Here is a 17313-nt window from a genome sequence, read left to right as displayed (position 1 = left end):
TGCTCAAGGCCATGGTTGCAGATATTCGGCTCAGAATAAGCCTCTTTAAATTATTGTACAGAGTTTGGGTTCTTTTCCATTGACAGGCCTGGAAGGAGGAGGAGCCAGAACCTTCCCAGGTCCCGCTGGGTCGGGTCTGGGAACAGGCGCTCCAGCAGTTGCTACTACGGCAGGTGTCATTGAGGCCACAGCCTGGCACTCACCCAGGGAGAAGACATTAATTACCAATGTTCAGAGAAAGAACAGCCAGTGCTGGTGCCTGTGGCAGGGCCAGTCAGGGCTCTCCATGAGCAAGTGGCCCAGGGTCTGAGATACAGATGAGGCCAAAAGCATCGGAGGGGACACCTACACCTCAGGAAACATACAAGAGGACAGAGCATACTTTGGGGAGGTTCAAGGGGACAGAGTGTACTTGGAAGGGGTAAAGCAAGAAAGAGACGGTGATGTCTCATGATCATTTTTAACTAGCCTCTGTTACCTGAAGAAAAAACTGTTTTATGTACAAATAACCAACTTTTCCAAAAACCCGAACTCATTATATAAAAGAACAGGTTGAAGATTTTATCATATAAAAATAAGTATCTCAATAGCCAACACAGACAGCAGGCTGGAGGAGGTCTGCACGCCCAAGGGCAGCCCCACTCCTGCCCCGGGCCTACAGAGGAGGGGTCTCAGGCTCTGAGGGTGGAGTGGGGCCACTGGCTGGGGCATGCCCACGAGAAGAGGGAAAGCACAGAAAGGGCAAAGAGAAACAAGACCACAACTTTCTTTCAAAATTTTAAAAATATTATTTAAAAAAAAAAATAACTAAATAGAATAAGCCAGTCATTTTGCTTGAAAATGAAGTTCAAGTTACAAATTAATTGGTTTGAAACAATGTGTTTATTATTCTTTGAGGAATACAACTATATCAACTGCACACCTAAATTAATGTAACAAGTTGATTATGTGCTAACAAAATAGAGACTAACTGTTCACCTCAGTGTCCATTCTTGCCAAAATGAAGCAAACCTACTGACAAAATTGTTTGATATTAGTTTCAGGAAGAAATATTTTAAACAGAGAAAACTTTCTCCCAGGGAAAAATTTTACAAAGAGAAAAATCAAGTAAGACTTAAGACAAAATAAAAGATAATGCCATTATTTTAATTTGAGGCATAAAAAATTAAACACCCCTGCATTTAAATTGAGAAAAAAGGATAACAGTAAATATGCAGTGCCTGTAAGGTACCCTGTGGTCCTTACAGTGAGGGTGTTAACCAGGCCACAAAGTCTGGTGAGACGCTTTCATTCTCTGCTACAGGGACAAGCATGCCAAGCAGATGGCACAGACATAGGTAGAGCAGTTTCCCCAGTTGCAGAAGAGAAACATGGCTAAGGTTTTACAATCCAATAACCCATGTTTCATGACTACTATCAACCTGCCCTCACATGTTACTGCATCATCTTTTTTATCTGAAAAGCAAAAGCTCTGTTTTCTTCTATACCGATATTCACATACTACTCCTGACACTAAACGTGTGAGGTTTATACCCCATACCAACCAATTCTCCAACTCTCTGGACGCCAGCTGGGTAGCCTACAAAATTATGACACTAACTACCTGGAGGTAGTGCAGACCCCACAGATGAAGGGCTCAGTCTCACAAGGCTGCATGCTACTTCACACACCAATCACAACTAGTGCATACCCAGGTTACCCACACTTCTGTCCAACTTGGCTGCAAACGGGGATTCCCACAACCCCCTCCTCAGGTTTGATAACTTGCTATGATGACACAGATAGGAGAGCAGCTGGAGACTGAGCTAATAATCTACCATGCCTTATACACTGAAATGCCATCTATGGAATCTAGACCCTAGTGACCTTTAATTCCAAAGGGCCTATGTATCCTTGACTGTATCTTCTTGACCTTTTCCTTCCAGTGTCACGTCTGTACCCATCTTATGGGGTCTGTAGCACTGTCCACTAAACACAAAAACTAGATATGAGCATTTTTTAGTTTGTTTATATGCCTAGTACAGAGGCTTATATGGCAGGTGACTAATATTTGCTGAAAGGAAGTGAATCTTGAAAATATATAAGCTTTATTCAAAAAAGAAACAAAAACAGAAAATGAAAAAGCTAAAGAAATTGTATATAAGAAAACTTTAGGAATAGCCTCTATACCCTACTGTTGGTCTGTTCAAAAGCTCACCAGGGGCTCAGGTTATAACATAACGGGTAAGTCCTCCCCCTCGGACCTCTGACAGCCTCCGGCAGTGTCGTAAGATATTCAGAAACACATGAAACTTCTTGTCTACTTTCAAAGTCGTGAACTCCTTTATGTCAGCTTCCACTATAAAATAATGACCTGAAAATAAAGATATTAGTGCTAACTTTTATAAGGCCAATTTTCAAGATGAGTCTTTAATGCATTAAATTGTGAATATGAATGGCATTCATCATTTTTACTCTCATTATCTAATAAAAGAACTGGTATTCTTCCTAAAACAATAATTATTCTACCAACTGAAGTTGCATACTTACTGTACCATTTCAGAATTGGTATCCCTCTGAGCAATTCACTTTTCAAGAGACAATATAGTGTAGTGATTAATGCAATGGCACCTGTAGCAGCGTTATCACTTAACTAGCTGACCTTGGGCAAGTAAGTTAAGCATTCTTTGCCTAGTCTGCAAAATGGGATAATAATAGTAGTACCTAGGTGATAAGTATGTTACAAGGACTAAAGTTCTTAGCACACTATCTGGCACATAGTAAGCACTATATAAGCATGACTAACAGTTATCATTACTATTCTGATTCTCAAAACACTGGGTATAGTTCCATAATAGACTCTAAAGCAATGTTTCTCAGGCTCAGCACTACAGACACTGTGGGCCAACTAGTTCATTTTGTGGGTGCTGTCCTGTGCAATGTAGGCTGTTTTAGCAGCATCCTTGGCCTCTATCCACTAGATGCCAGGATCTTCCCCCACCCCAGTTATAATAACCAAAAATGTCTCCAGACATGCCAAAATGTCCCCTGGTGGGAAAATTGCCACTGGTTGGGAATTAACACTCTAGATTTAGAATTTTCTAGAATTAGCTGTGTTTCCCATGATTTAGTTTATACTCCAAACAGTTCACATGTACATATATATATGCTACCATTTTACCTTTGGTATCTTTCGTTTCTTCATCCATAAATCTATGATAGAGATTTCTGGCCACAGAATTCATAGACTTTTTTGGTTGATGTACAATCTTATATTTACTAATTACTGCCTTGTTGATTTCTTTAATAACTTCATTAATTTTACAATAGGTTAAACGGGATTTCATGTACCTGTAAAAAAGTAAGTATGATGACTTTGTATAGTAGCAAAACAATAGCACCCTTTCTAAAAAAAACTTTATGTTACCTTCCGAATAAACCAGACACATTTCAAGAGCTGAAAAATTAAACAGAGATGACAACACATCAGTGTTTATCTTCTCTAATTATGTTTGGATGCATCAATCTCCATTCTCCACCTATGGAGAATGAACATTATAATTTAAAATAAGCTCTCAAATTCTGATTTAAATGGACTGATTAATTATAAGTTTAGTTAAACATTTTTAAACATTTGTGAGCAAAGGAAAGAAAAATTTTACCATTAAAGTATGCAACTCATAGCACTCTAGTGCTACACAAAAACTATTATCCATTCAGAGAATGAAAGAGGGAGGGAAAAAAAGGAAGAGGAGAAGGACAAGACAAGGGACAAAGAAAACCACAACAAAATGGTCCTGGAGAAGACCTAAGCAATAAACTGATCCACCTCTGGGTCTCTCTATGAAATGAGGTTTTGCAATGAAACAAAAAACATGATTTTAAGCATCTTCAAAAACTTCTTACATTTTCATAGTATAAAGTAAAACTATTTTAGAAAAGGTCAATATTGAAACAGCATAGTCCAATTAATATACTCAAGCTTTATGATTTAAACAATCATGTACATTGATTATTAAATCCTAGCCACTAGACCACCAGGGAGTCTATGTTGATTATTAAAGAGTTGACCATTAAAATTTTTCTTAAATACTTACGCAGGAATACCATTAAACTCATCACAAGTTATAAACGGCATTTCTTTAATACTTCTTTGTTCTTTTGGGGGCTTCTTTATGGGTGCAGGTTCCTCAACTTTGAGTGGTTCTTCAGAGTCAGCATCTGACACCTTCTCACTACGGAACAGAGATATACATACATATTGGTAACTGTCACAATTACGCAGCATACTGGAAAGTTTTCCCAACTGAAAATAACCAATATTAAATGCATGATTCATCCTGTAATAATAATTTTATTGCCAACATTTGTTTCTATCCCTACCCCTATTGTTCATGAAAATCTAAATAGTGAAGGGAATGTTGAAAAATTAGCCCCAAATCTTCGGTAATATGTATTTATTTACACTTGCAAAACATGGTGCATGTTGTATGTATGCTAAACATCTTCAGCAGTTGTCCCACTGGCTCCTTAAAGTCAGTATGTGGAAGTTGAACTTAACCTCTAAACAGCTTCTTCTCCTGACTTCCCTAGTTCTGAAACTGGAAAGAAAATGTGGTCTATGTATACAATGGAATACTATTCAGCCATAAAAAGAATGAAATCCTGTTTTACAGCAACATGGATGGAACTGGAGGCTATTATCTTAAGTAAAACAACTCAGACACAGAAAGACACTTACAAATGTCTTACAGCTCACTTATAAGTGGGGGCTAAATAATGTATACACACGGAAGCAGGGTATGGAATGATGGGAAGGAGAGTGTGGGTGATGGCAGGTTGCCGGTGGAGACAATGCCGTTGCTCTAGTGATGGTACTGTGAAGGCCCTGACTTCACTACAATACAATATATCAATGTAGCAAAATCGCACTTGTACCCCACAAATATATACAATTTTTTTAAAAACAAGGAAAAACAAGATAAAGATGCCCAGTGCTATCGTGCCATCATCCTTACGTGAATCCTAACTTGAGACTCCACTGAGACACTGGCTGAATCTCACCTGTACTTGCTTCTCTGGACCCTGTGCTGAGGAAGCACCTGATTTCTCCATCATGCCCTGCCGCATATGTCAGCTGAAAATTACATTTCAACCTACAGAAAGGTTCTGCTTTGACCTATCCCTGAGAGCTGAAGCTAGGCTATAGAGAGTTTAGAAGAAGAAAATTCCTCTGGCCATATTCCTGCTGATGTCCAGTGACAGATGATGTCTAAGAGAGAGTGTCTGGGTGAAGGGAGGAGGGGAGCAGTGATTGGATGGATGGGTGATAACAGAGCCAGGTCTTAGAAATGCACAGTTTGAGGAGAAAAATAACTCATTCATCAGATTCCCAGCAGCCATTAAATCACCAGAACTAGATGTCATGTCAAGGCTGAAGTTGGACATGCGAGAGCATTAACACTGGGGTTAGGTTAAGCATGAATAAAATAGTTTTAGAAGACACCTATAATTTAAAGGAGGGCAGAAGAAAAGGAAGCAGCCAAGCCAGAGATGTGGGATGACAACTAAGAAAGCACAGTGGCAGTGCAGAAAACAGAATTTCAAAAACAAAAGGTGGTAAACAAGATGAAATCTGAAAAGCAAAATCGGGGCTGGAAAAGGATTTTTGACCTCTTTGTGACCTTCAAGCAATCAATTTCATAAGTGTGATGTAATGACAGCAAAAAGCCAAGTGTTAGGACCTCTGGGAGAAAGGCAAAGCACAAACATATATTGTCAATGAACAACAGAGAGAGAGGATGGAAGTTTCAGGGGGAAAAAGAGGTAAGTTTATCGTTCCTTTGGCTATTGTTAAGATGGGAAGGAAGTTCATTAACTTATTTTCACCCTAATGCAGTAGTTCTCCAGGGTCAGAGGAGATTTTCCCCCAGAGAGAATTTGGCAATGTCTGCAGACATTTTTCATTGTGACAGCTGGGTTGGGGAAGAAGGACGCTACCAGTATCTACTGGGCAGAGATCAAGAATGCCACTAAATGTCCTATTCTCACAACAAAGAATTACCCGCCTAAAATGTCAATGAAACTGAGGCTGACAAACTGCTCTAAGGGGAAGAAACGAGTGAAACAAGAGAGGATAGTGAGACTTTGCCTTGGGAAAAAGAGGTAACATTTTCCTCAGAGATAGTAGGACAAGAAAGCTGGGGAAGATATGAGGAAATATTGTTTCCAGTGTATGTGACAAAAAAATTGGATAATCACCAAGAAAACTTCAAGTACATGAAAGAACAAAAAGCTCTGAAGTATTTGTTTGCATGGGTTTATAAATCCAGATAGCAAGAATAATTATAAATATACTTACAAGCTTTGGGTTACTGTTACTGGAGGCAAATGGGAGGGAATATTTTCTTCCAGATGTTTCACATCTTTGTAATCTTCTTCAAGAGACTCACAGAGTTCCTAAAATTTAAGAAAACATTCACAAATAAGCCTCCCTGTGTGTGTTTTAAGACATTCTAAAGAGCAGGAAAGACTGAGCCATAATCACAGCTACCGTGAGTGTTGAGAATGAAGAATGAAGTGAAAAAGCACTGAATGTAGCAATATAAAAAAAAAGAGCCCTTTGGTTTTCTAGAGGTATTTTTGGGTGGTGGTATAATATTTTCTCTACTAGATCTTTTCAGAGAACAATCACTATAATCACATTACAGTTACAAAGCATGGCTGAAGTTATGTCTTTCCCAAATACTTTAATCTTGGGAGGCAACTAAGAAATATATCAAAAATTTGTTTTTCATTCTGGTAAATTGCTTTTGTTGACTTAGCAAATGTTCCCCAGTGCTACCTGTGTGACAGCATCAGAGGGATAATGCCTGCCCAGATGGCAAGCATGAGACGCTACTTAGAATGACTTCTATCATTGACCTGCATATATGCCAGCTTAATGAATAGTTCTACTTGATCATAACTGGGGTTTTTTTTTTTTCGTCTTTATTTAACTCCCACTAGAACTTGAGGCTATGAACACATACAGATTTTAATAAGGAAAATATTCTGCACCTTTGGAGTCCCATTATCTGGCCCCCAATCATAATGTGAATAGAAATTCCAAACAGCCTTCAGTTCTGCGATGAATATTCTCTAGGTCCACACCAAACCCTGGACATTCATGAGCAAGTTAGAACTGAAATGCCAATATTGGTTTCCATTTTAAATTTGTATGACATCTTTTTTTTTGAAGAGGTGAATGATGTTCATAGATACTAATTTCATTTTGACTAATAGTAGGATAGGTATAACCGTGCCCATTCCTAAACTGAAAAATCTTTGCAGACATTAAGGATTATAAAAGGCTGAACAGGACCATACAGGTCCCTTGTTCTATCCCACTGAACACTTTGACAGCTATAACAACGTGAGGCAATTATGCTACAGGTTGAGTATTTTCCCATCAGGAAGTACACGAGCACTTTTATTAGGTGAAGTCAATTAAAAGTCTTATTTAGAACAAAATGTACACATAAATGAGGCTCAGGCTTTTCTTTACTGGTGAATCCTTCTATTACATTTTATAAAAATATAGAAATGTAGAAATATAAGGGAGCTAAGAAACTGTCCAGTATGATCTATTATTTTTCAAATGAGGATCCTGAGACCCCAAAGGTAAAAAGACTTTCTCGGGGTGGCATAGAGTGCCAAGGACACAGTCAAGGTGAGAATCCACATCTCCTTGCCCAAGGCAGGTATTCTTTATATCAATATCTGCAGTCCCCAACCCCCTGGCCATGGATATTGAAAAATTATCTTCCACGAAACCAGTCCCTGGTGCCAAAAAGGTTGGGGGCCACTGCTTTATATAACACTCTACCAGGACATCATTTGTTTAAATTAACTGTATCAAGATGTATTTAGAAAACACTCCTTTTTAGTAAAGTTCAACTCCATTGGCCATTAGCATAAAGAAAGAAATAGCTGTAATGCTATGAACACCTTTATACCAGCAAAACAAAACACAAATCACACTCTATACTATCAATAATTTATAAAGCTAAGAACATTATAAACAAAGAATCCTTAAGAATTACCTGTTGATTAGGGAGTTTGTATTTATTGCCTTTTTACTCTGTCTTCATTAGAAAAACATTACCTTGAGTGAAATGTTGGTTTGTTCTTGATACTGAATTTCCAATTCCAATTTATTTAGAAGTTCATTTACTACAATGATCTCATCTCCTATTTTATTTAATATAGTCTTCAAAGTAGGTTCTTGACCTGTTATAAATAAAGATAAAATAGAAACAAAGTGTATAGAAAAGCAATAATGTACAAGTACCCATGTATGGATGTTTGTCTCCTCCAAATCTGACATTGAAATTTGATCTCCAGTGTTGAAGGTGGGCCTAAGTGGGAGATGTTTGGGTCATGGGGGCGGATCCCTCATAAATGGCTTGATGGCCTCCCCACATAATGAGTTCTCCCTCTGTTAGTTCACATGAGAGCTGGGTGTTTAAAAGAAAATGGACATTCCCCCACCTCCAGTTTCCTCTCTTGCCCTGTGATACTCCTGTTCCCCTTTTGCCTTCCACCTTAATTGGAACCTCTGTGAAGCCCTCACCAGAAGCAGATGCTGGTGCCATGCTTCTTGTACAGCCTGCAGAACCGTGAGCCAAATAAACCTTTTCTTTGTAAATTACCCAGACTTAAGTATTCCTTTATAGCAAAACTAAGACACCATGTAAACTCTTAATATAGACAGCTGTACCTTAGAAAGACACTGAGGTTAGAAAAAGAACTACTGCTTCAACACCTAGGACTACAGTCTTCAAAATCTAAAATTACCTAAGATACATTCACTTAACCAGGTATGAGATAATCATTCAAAATGGAACAGTAATCAAAATGCATTTTGTATATACAAAGTCAGTGGAATGTGTTTTACTTACCACAGTTTCTTAATGACAGAGTTTTCTTAATATTGCCAATCTTTTCATTAACATGAGAGCATAACTGCTCCAGATCTGAGGCCATCCTTCAAGCCTCTGAAGAAGAAAACATAAACACATTTAAAAAAAAAAAAAAAGCCAGACAAATTTCTGTTCACTTTCAAAATCCAAGAATGGTAAATATTGACTAAATCAAATCTCCTTGAAGGAAAAGTACAAAAACTCGAGAGCAATTTCTTTCAATTCTACAAAACTCAGGCTCTAACCAAAGTACAGTTCTGACTTATCTCGGAAACTTCGGCAGTCAATGGATCCCAAACCAGTGTACAGGGGATAAACCCAGGGCATTTTCTTAAGGATTTAAGAGGACAAATGCACTATTTATAATGACAACGTTAGTGTTTTCTTTAAAAACGCAAAATACACACGCATTTCAAACAAACACCATAATTTCAAAGAAAAGGGCCAGGTAACTACTTTTCCTATGCTGTGGGGAGTTGGGGCTCTCCAGTTTGGGGTCGGTAAGAGGCAGAGAGAGGGGAAAGAACTCACTTGCTGTTCACTGAGCGTGAGAAGGAGCGGGTCTAAAGCGGCCACCGCAGCTAAACAGAGCGGAGGAACGTCAAGTCCTGTCCTCCGCGCCGCCCGGCACGGCCCGCGGCCCCCAACGCCCCAAGCAATGTCTCGGGCTGCTTCCGAAGGCGAGGTCCCCAACACCCAGACTCCAACCTCAAGCCGGCCCACGAGTACACGGCCTACTCACAGCTGGGTCGCAAGCTGCAGACGTCCAACTCTCCGCCGGAAGCCCGTGATCGTGAGACTAGACGCTGAGGACGAAATTCAAACGGCCCGCCGCATCCCCGCGTTGCGCAGGCGCACATCCGCACTTCCGAGGTGCAGGCTCCCCGCCTGTGCGCGATTTCGCGTCATCCGGGACCGCAGCTGGGCGGGGCCGAGGGCGGGGCCAGGCCGGGGAAGAGGCGGGGCGGGGGAAAGGCGGAGTAGAGTCGGCTTCCCGGCGAAAGGCTGCCGCGGCGGTGCCCCTCCTACTCCAGGCGGTCTCGGTTGATGTCAGTCAGTCACCTAGTCCTGGCCGCAGACCTGCCAAGCGCTCTGGGGATGCAATGGCGAGCTAAAACAGTGGTTCTCAAAATGCTGCACATTAGAGTCACTAGGGGCAGCCTCACAACTCTCAAAGCCTAGGACATACCCTCAATCAATGAAATCTGACACCCGAGAGGTGAGGCCCAAACCTTAGTGCTTTTTAAAATGTTACCTTAAAGGTCAGTACTTGTCTGCGAGACCCAATCAATGCGAACGAAGAACGAGGACAAGTGGTTTAAGAAAAAAGGAAAGAGAAGTTTATTAGTTTGCCAGCAAATGAGGAAGGCAGGAGATTAGCATCTCAAAGACCACCATCCTGACTATAAGCAGAAAAACAGGGTTTTTTAAAGGGCAGGGGATTGGAGTTGGGCTCGGGTCTACCCAACTCGTGTCACGTGTTGCAGCTTTGGGCTATTGTTTTGCTTAACTATAATCAGTGGTTTCTGGTTTCAGTCTTGGGTTATGTCAACCTTATCTCCAGTGACAACTATCTTGTGATCTTACGACCCTTGTCCGGACAATTCTGGACAATTCTGTTGAGCTATCTCCTGTGGTTTAAGATAATAGAAAACAAACATCAAAGAACATTTTCCTGCCCCTTTGATCACTGGCCTCTGGAAGGAATGCAAGTTTTAATTCCCAAAGTGGGGGGGGGAGGTTTAAAGAGAGAACTTGTGGAACATTTCATTGCCCTTTTTCAGACCTTTACCCCTGTTACAAAAACATCCCATATAATTCCAAAAAGCAGCCAAGTTTGTGAACAAAAGATAGGGACTCTGTCTTCCTGGGGCTTACAGCCTCTGTAAGGGCAAATATAAATTTAAAAGAAGAAAAACGAAAGTTTAATTCTCCCTGTTGAAAACAAAAAAGAAAATGGAAAAGCATCCCAGGGCAGGAGTGGTAGCTCACTAAGTTCCTTTCATCTTTTGGCTCTACCATCCATAGTATCATGCATTCTTGTCTTAAGATTGCCAATCCCTGTCATCAGGTCTTTGTCTCAGGCAGCAGAAAAGAGGAAGAGGCAAGGGTAATAGATTTACCTGCCAGCTGAACCAGCACCTTTAAAACTTTTTTCCTGGAAGCCACACCCAATGGCTTCTACCTGCTTTTCACTGGTCATTCACAATCTCCAATGGAGACTGAAAAAATCTTTTTAAAAAATTTAATCTGGACAATACATTGTGTCCTCAAGACTGTAGGAGTTCTATTTATAAGTATAGACTCTGAGTAGGTGAAGGCGTTCAGAACATGCCACCTCAAAATATGCCATTCTAGCACATTGATTCTTTTGAGTTAAAGGTACTTAAAAAACAGTAGATGCAAAAAGGATACACTGGCCTTCCTTTTTCTTCTTGAAAGCAGGAGATGAAAATCCCATATGAAAGGTGTCCTCACTATACCAAGAGGACATATCACTAGAGATGGGAAGTGGAAGCTGAGAGAAATATTTACAAAATCTTGTTGAACTAACCTTTATCTTCCTAGTCACTTCCCCATAATTAACTGCCCTAATCTAAGCCCCTTTATCGTGTCATATTTTGACAATTTACTATTCTGTGTCCAATTCAGTTTGTATGCATCCAGCTCTGTTTCTTTGGGTCTTCATTTCTCTTGTGAGGATTATCATGTACATGTGAAAGAGTTATTAATATTTGTATGCTTTTCTCTTGTTAACCTGTATTATGTTAGTCCTAGCCAAAGATCCTAGGAGGGAGGAAGAAAATTTTAGCTCCCATACATAGGCAAATATAGATGCTTTGGCTGTTTAGCCTTATTACTTTTTAAAACTTTTTATGAGGATTCTGGGAAGATGGCAAAGTAGGAGGAACCAGAATCTGTCTCCCCATCTGGACAACAATTGTACTGGCAGAAACTATTTGATGTAATGATTTTGGAATTGTGGAGTCTATTGAAAGCTCACAACTTTCAGGAGAAGACTTGGAGGGTAAATTGTGGTTAATTTCCATCAGTTCAGCTCTTAGTACAGTAGTAGCTACCCATGCTCCACCCTCAGTGCCATGACAGGCAGCTGTGCATGTGTTTTGGGAGTAGCCTGCATACAGCCTGTGGGAGCCAGGGTGGGCAAAAACAACTCTGTCCTCCAAATATCTGGGATCTGGTCTCTGATCATGGATTGCTGCTTCTGATCACAGAGGTGCAGACAAAAAGCCTGGCTGCCATTGTTGTTGTACCTCCCCTCATTGCTGACTTGCAGACAGCTGCCTTCTCATTGTGTCTTCATGTGGTGGTGATGGTGGGGAGAGGTAAGAAGAGAGAGAGAGAGAGATCTTCCTCTTCTTATAAGGCCACCAATCCTATAAGATTAGGGCTCCACCCTTAAGACCTCATTAACCTTAATTACCTCCTAAAAGCTATATCTCCAAATTCAGTCACATTGGAAGTTAAGGCTTAAACATATGAATTTTGGGGAAACACAATTCAGTCCACAGCCTATACATATAATTTTTTTACTATGAAAGACTAAAATTTTGTGTCTCTAGCTGCTAGCGTCTAGCATTTTAATGTGACAGAATGTGTTTAGAGAACAAGAGGATAACATTAGAGGGCCAGCTGCCTGCTGAGGGGAAGGGGCAAAGACACACATGACAAAACTTACTTAACAATTTTCCAATAATAGTAAGAAAATCTGTGCTCTTCCTAGTTCACACATTCTAGGGGATGGTTGCTATATAAAGGGATATGCAACAACAATGTTTGAACAACCCCTCAGACCCTGACAGGCTGCGGGTGAACTGATCTCAAGAGAGACTCTGACCTAACTGAAAATTAGAGCATTGCCTTGTATTTAAAGAAAAGGAAAAAGAGATGTATTAATAGAGCAGCTTTGTAGCACAGAATTTCTCCAGCTTTTTATAACCAGAGATTGTATTTTAGCACCTTTTGCTGTGTGTTTAATTTACACAAAGGAAAAGAGTAAACATGCTGTATCTTTCAGGATTCTGGCAGGAAACAGATGGAAAACTCAAATGGGATCACTGGAGGAGAATTTAATAAAAAGAACTACTTAAAATGTGTGGGCAGTGTATGGAAGGTAACAAGTGATGGTGCGGTTCCCTGGGGCTCACAGTCTCAGGGAACAGCTATTACCTCTAAGCACAAAGACTAAAGGTCATGTAGGGGAGTGGTGCAGCTGCAGGGAAGAGGTCCCTGCACTAGGCAGAGACTTGGGCCATTGGTATAGTTTCTGAGCACCCCCATTGGGAGAATAAATACTGCCTTCATTCTCCTCCCTCCTATGGATCTTTCCTTGATAATCTTCCCCCCTGTTGGCTGAACCTAACCTGAAGCCAGAAGGCAAAGGGAACCCTTGAAGCAGTCCATATAGGTCAGCACCTGCTCCCTACGGAGTCGAGGGCTAGATGGAAATCATGGAAGTGCATCTCGGGGCTCAAATGAAAGACAGCACAAGCACTTAGATTATGACATTCACATGCTAGCATACTTTGTGAATTTCATAAAATATTTCTCAGAACAGCCATCAATACTTGGTATATACATATTTGAAATCAAGCACTATAATAAGTTACTTAACTACCTCTTTTATTTGATAGAGATTTTTCCCAAAGTATTTGTGTTATAAGATTTTTTTCTATATTTTCAATATACTTAAATGAGCACACACTGTCTTAGTCAGCTCAGGCTGCTATAAACACAATACCGTAGAGTATCTACTTTACAGGATATTGCTATATTGGTATTTGCAAAGTGGGCAGTTGTCCAATTTTTGAGGTAGAGAAGAGTAAGGCTTGCCAAATTTTCCAGAACCAATTAATTGTGAAAGCAGCTGCCAATCAGATCTCTTAAAATGGGCCACAGGACAGACAGGACCTTTTCTACGTCATTTACATCAACGTTTTCATTTTGCTGAATATGTTTTAATCTTCTGGGCCAAGGTATTTTTCTTGTTTACCTTCTGAAAGTTTTTTTCCTTAAGAAAAAATTATTATAGCAATGAAAAAGGAAAACAGAGAATTTCATTTAATTGACTGCCATTATGATGTCCAAGTCTATAAAATGAGGCCCTTTCTGTTTTGGAAGAACCCTATCTGTGGATACAACCAATCATACTGAAGTACACATTCTGTATAGTAGATATACTTATAAATCTTGTGTATAAGACTTATATAAGGCTAAATTAATAATTCATGTACTTCAAAGATGCTTATAATAAATTGCAAGATTTTAGATCTTTGCACCAAAGATTTATTATACATCATTAGAGCACCCCAAACCTCCAAATAAACTTCCTAGATAATCTAGAAAATGATCAAATTACAATGGGAATCTTTCACACTACACATTGCAATACTGTTAGAGCAGAGGGGACAGACCCGAGCATGGTCGATTTACATTCCCAGATGCTATTGGTGTGTGAGAGAAGCCGAGGCCTCCCAGGAGGAGTCTGAGCTGTGGACAAGCACCCCCAGAGCCTGGCTGCCCTCACAGGGAGCAGCCCATGTGTCCCTGCCATGTTGGTGGGTCAAGCAAGAAGCTCAGTCCTCCTCTGCACATGGTCACGTGCATATGCTGCAGCTGAGTGGCTTGGCTCTCCCTCACCAGACCCCGCTGAAGCTGTAGGGGACCTTCCTTGACACAGATTGTCCCCTCTGCCTTTTCCCTTGTACCCAGCATGGGATATACCCAATGTTGCCAAACCATGTACTTCACTTAGTGTTATCTGTTCGCCTCCCCTCCCCTCTTTGCACACAGTGCATTTCCTATTTGCCCTCCTGACTGTTGTCTGGGTCCTGACTCCCCGCCCCCCCCCCGCCACCCCCCGCTTCACTAGTCCAGCCCAGCTCCAGTCCTGCCTCTTCCACTCCAGCCTGACTCACTGCCATCCAGGGCAGCTCTGGAATTGACAACAGCATCCTTTTTGTATCAGTCCACTCACATTTGCTATTGTTTACAAAAGTAGAATCAGAGTTGTGATTCAGCTGTCAAGACGGCAGCCACACCAGGAGGCCAGGACACAGTGGTCAGGAGTGAGCTCAGGCGTGATGGCAGCTCTCAGCCTCCCTTTCTGAATTGACATGGAAGCCCAGGCCCCTTCAATGAGGCCCAAGTCCCCCCTTGCCCTGGCCCCTCCTGGCTCATCAGCGTCATCTCTCAGCACCTGTTCCTTGGAAGTTTATTTCACAGCAGCAGTTGCTCCTGTGCTGGTATGTGACACCCTCCCTCCCGCCAAGACACACACAAGCCCTGCCAGCCCGTCCATGTTGTGCGACACCTCTAAGTCCTTGCTCATGATGGTCTTCTGTCCACACCCCTCTTTATTTTCTATCTCAGTAATTCCCATTCATTTTTCAAAATTCAGCAAATGAATCCCCTCCCATCAGAAGCCTTCCTCAATCCCTCCTTCTTGGGTTAGGTTTCTCTGCAAAGTTTCTTCTGATTTAATTGGTCTAGGGGTGGGCTTCAGGCTCATAAGTTTTAAAAATTCCTTGGATTTTAATGTACAACAAGGTTGAAAACCATTGAAAGACAAGAAAAGGAAGATGGGGAGAAAGGAAGGGGTAGGGATTTCCAGCTACCTCCCTGAGGCTGAGGGGTCCTTCTACTGAAATACTGCATCAAGGGGGCCTTAGGAGTCGAATTGTGCCCCCACCACACACCGATTTCCCAACCCACAGTACCTCAGAATGTGACCTTATTTGGACATAGGGACTTTACTGAGGTAGTCAGGTCAAAGTGAGGTCGGTAGGTGGGTCCTCATCCGATATGACTGTGGTGTGTACAAAAAGAGGAAATTTGGACACAAAGCCGGGCACACACAGAGGGACGGTGACATGAAGAGACACCGGGAGAAGACGCCATCTGCAGGCTGGGAAGAGAGGCCTGGGACAAAGCTCCTCTCACAGCCCTCAGAAGGAACAAACCCTGCCGGCACCTTGATTTCAGACTTCTAGCCAATAAATTCCTGTTGTTTAGTCCCCTTAGTTTGTTGTCCTTTGCTATGACAGCCCAAGCAAACCGATACAGAGGGTAACACTGAGAAAATGCTATGCCACTCCCGAATTCACTCGTGCAACTGATTAGCTACGGCTAAGGCTGGGCTGGTCCTGCGGATGGGTTGAACTCGTCTGCGCATTGAAGAGATGTTGTTTGAAAAGGCCACGAGCTCTAAGGGAAGGGTTTTTGTGGTCACTACGTTCTGTTTAAGAAATGGGTGAGAATGTTCACGTAATCTTTATGTGGTTCCTTCAGAGTTAAGTGTTTAGAGGAGAGGTGTGTTCTGTGATGATGCCAAAAGGATTACAGAGCACCATAAAACAGAATACCTGACCTCTGTGTGGCATCAGTAAGGCTCCAACCAAATCAAAATTTACTTAGAACACTGCTAAAACATTTTTTTTTTTTTTGCTTTATTTGTAATGCTAGCTGGAAGGCTCACTTGCCACATGGCCACCAGAGGGCAGTGCAGCGCCATTCTTCTGGCTGCCACCAGCAGCAAGACATTCAAAGTCGGGACTATGTGGCTGCAGATAGCAAGTCCACGTGCTCTAAAAGTTTATGAAGCTGAGCTTCACTCTCTTCTTTTTTGAGCATTTTCTTTTTCTGATAATAAAAGTATCACGTTTTTTTAATTTTTATTTTCGTTTTCTTGTTGAATCTCAAGTGTTCTGTGTATGTTTTTAACTGAAAATTTTAACAACACAGAAAATTATAAAGAAGAAAATGAAAAACTCATTCTAGGCCAGGCGCTGTGGCTCACGCCTGTAATCCTAGCACTCTGGGAGGCCGAGGCGGGCAGATTGTTTGAGCTCAGGAGTTCCAGACCAGCCTGAGCAAGAGCAAGACCCTGTCTCTACTAAAAATAGAAAGAAATTATATGGACAGCTAAAAATATATATAGAAAAATTAGCCGGGCACGGAGGCACATGCCTGTAGTCCCAGCTACTCGGGAGGCTGAGGCAGTAGGATCCCTTGAGCCCAGGAGTTTGAGGCTGCTGTGAGCTAGGCTGACGCCACGGCACTCTAGCCCGGGCAACAGAGTAAGACTTTGTCTCAAAAAAAAAAAAAAAAAAATCCTGCTACTATTTTGACTGGAATTGCATTGCATCTGCAGCTCAACTTGGGAATAATTGACATCTTCACTATATTGTGTTATCCAATCTATGTACATGGTATATCTCTTCACTTATTTAGATCTTGTTTTACTTTCCTCATTAGCATTTTGGAAATTTCAGCAAATGGATTCAGCACATATTTTGTTAGATTTATACCTAAATATTTCTTTTTTGAAATTATTATAATGGCATTATTT

At 41.1% G+C, this 17313-nt stretch overlaps 1 protein-coding gene across 2 annotated transcripts; it reads right to left on the bottom strand.

Moving 5' to 3' along the window:
• Positions 1–1119: 1119 nt before the first annotated feature.
• SKA1 (spindle and kinetochore associated complex subunit 1) lies at positions 1120–9788 on the bottom strand. Of its 2 annotated transcripts, none has more exons than XM_045528050.1 (7): positions 9685–9788; positions 8922–9017; positions 8126–8250; positions 6341–6438; positions 4077–4214; positions 3161–3330; positions 1120–2353 (listed from the first exon to the last, which is right to left on the bottom strand). In XM_045528050.1, exons 2-7 carry the CDS (start codon positions 9004–9006, stop codon positions 2205–2207), a joined length of 765 nt encoding a protein of 254 aa, XP_045384006.1. In that variant the 5' UTR covers positions 9007–9017; positions 9685–9788; the 3' UTR covers positions 1120–2204. The 2 variants fall into 2 exon arrangements, with proteins under 2 accessions (XP_045384006.1, XP_045384007.1); XM_045528051.1 differs by lacking the exon at positions 9685–9788 and adding an exon at positions 9474–9603.
• Between the last annotated feature and the right edge of the window lie 7525 nt (positions 9789–17313).

The sequence above is a fragment of the Lemur catta genome, chromosome 16 (genome assembly GCF_020740605.2).
Source record: "Lemur catta isolate mLemCat1 chromosome 16, mLemCat1.pri, whole genome shotgun sequence".
NCBI lineage: Eukaryota > Metazoa > Chordata > Mammalia > Primates > Lemuridae > Lemur > Lemur catta.
This window is presented reverse-complemented; position numbering and strand designations above follow the sequence as displayed.

Excerpts from the sequence above, each read along its gene's own strand:
- SKA1 (XM_045528050.1), bottom strand. The coding sequence starts at position 9,006 with ATGGCCTCAGATCTGGAGCAGTTATGCTCTCATGTTAATGAAAAGATT. Across the intron at positions 8,251-8,921 it reads TCTGTCATTAAGAAACTGTG|GTCAAGAACCTACTTTGAAG; the intron begins GTAAGTAAAACA and ends TATTTATAACAG. Across the intron at positions 3,331-4,076 it reads GAGTTTAATGGTATTCCTGC|GTACATGAAATCCCGTTTAA; the intron begins GTAAGTATTTAA and ends ACTTTTTTACAG.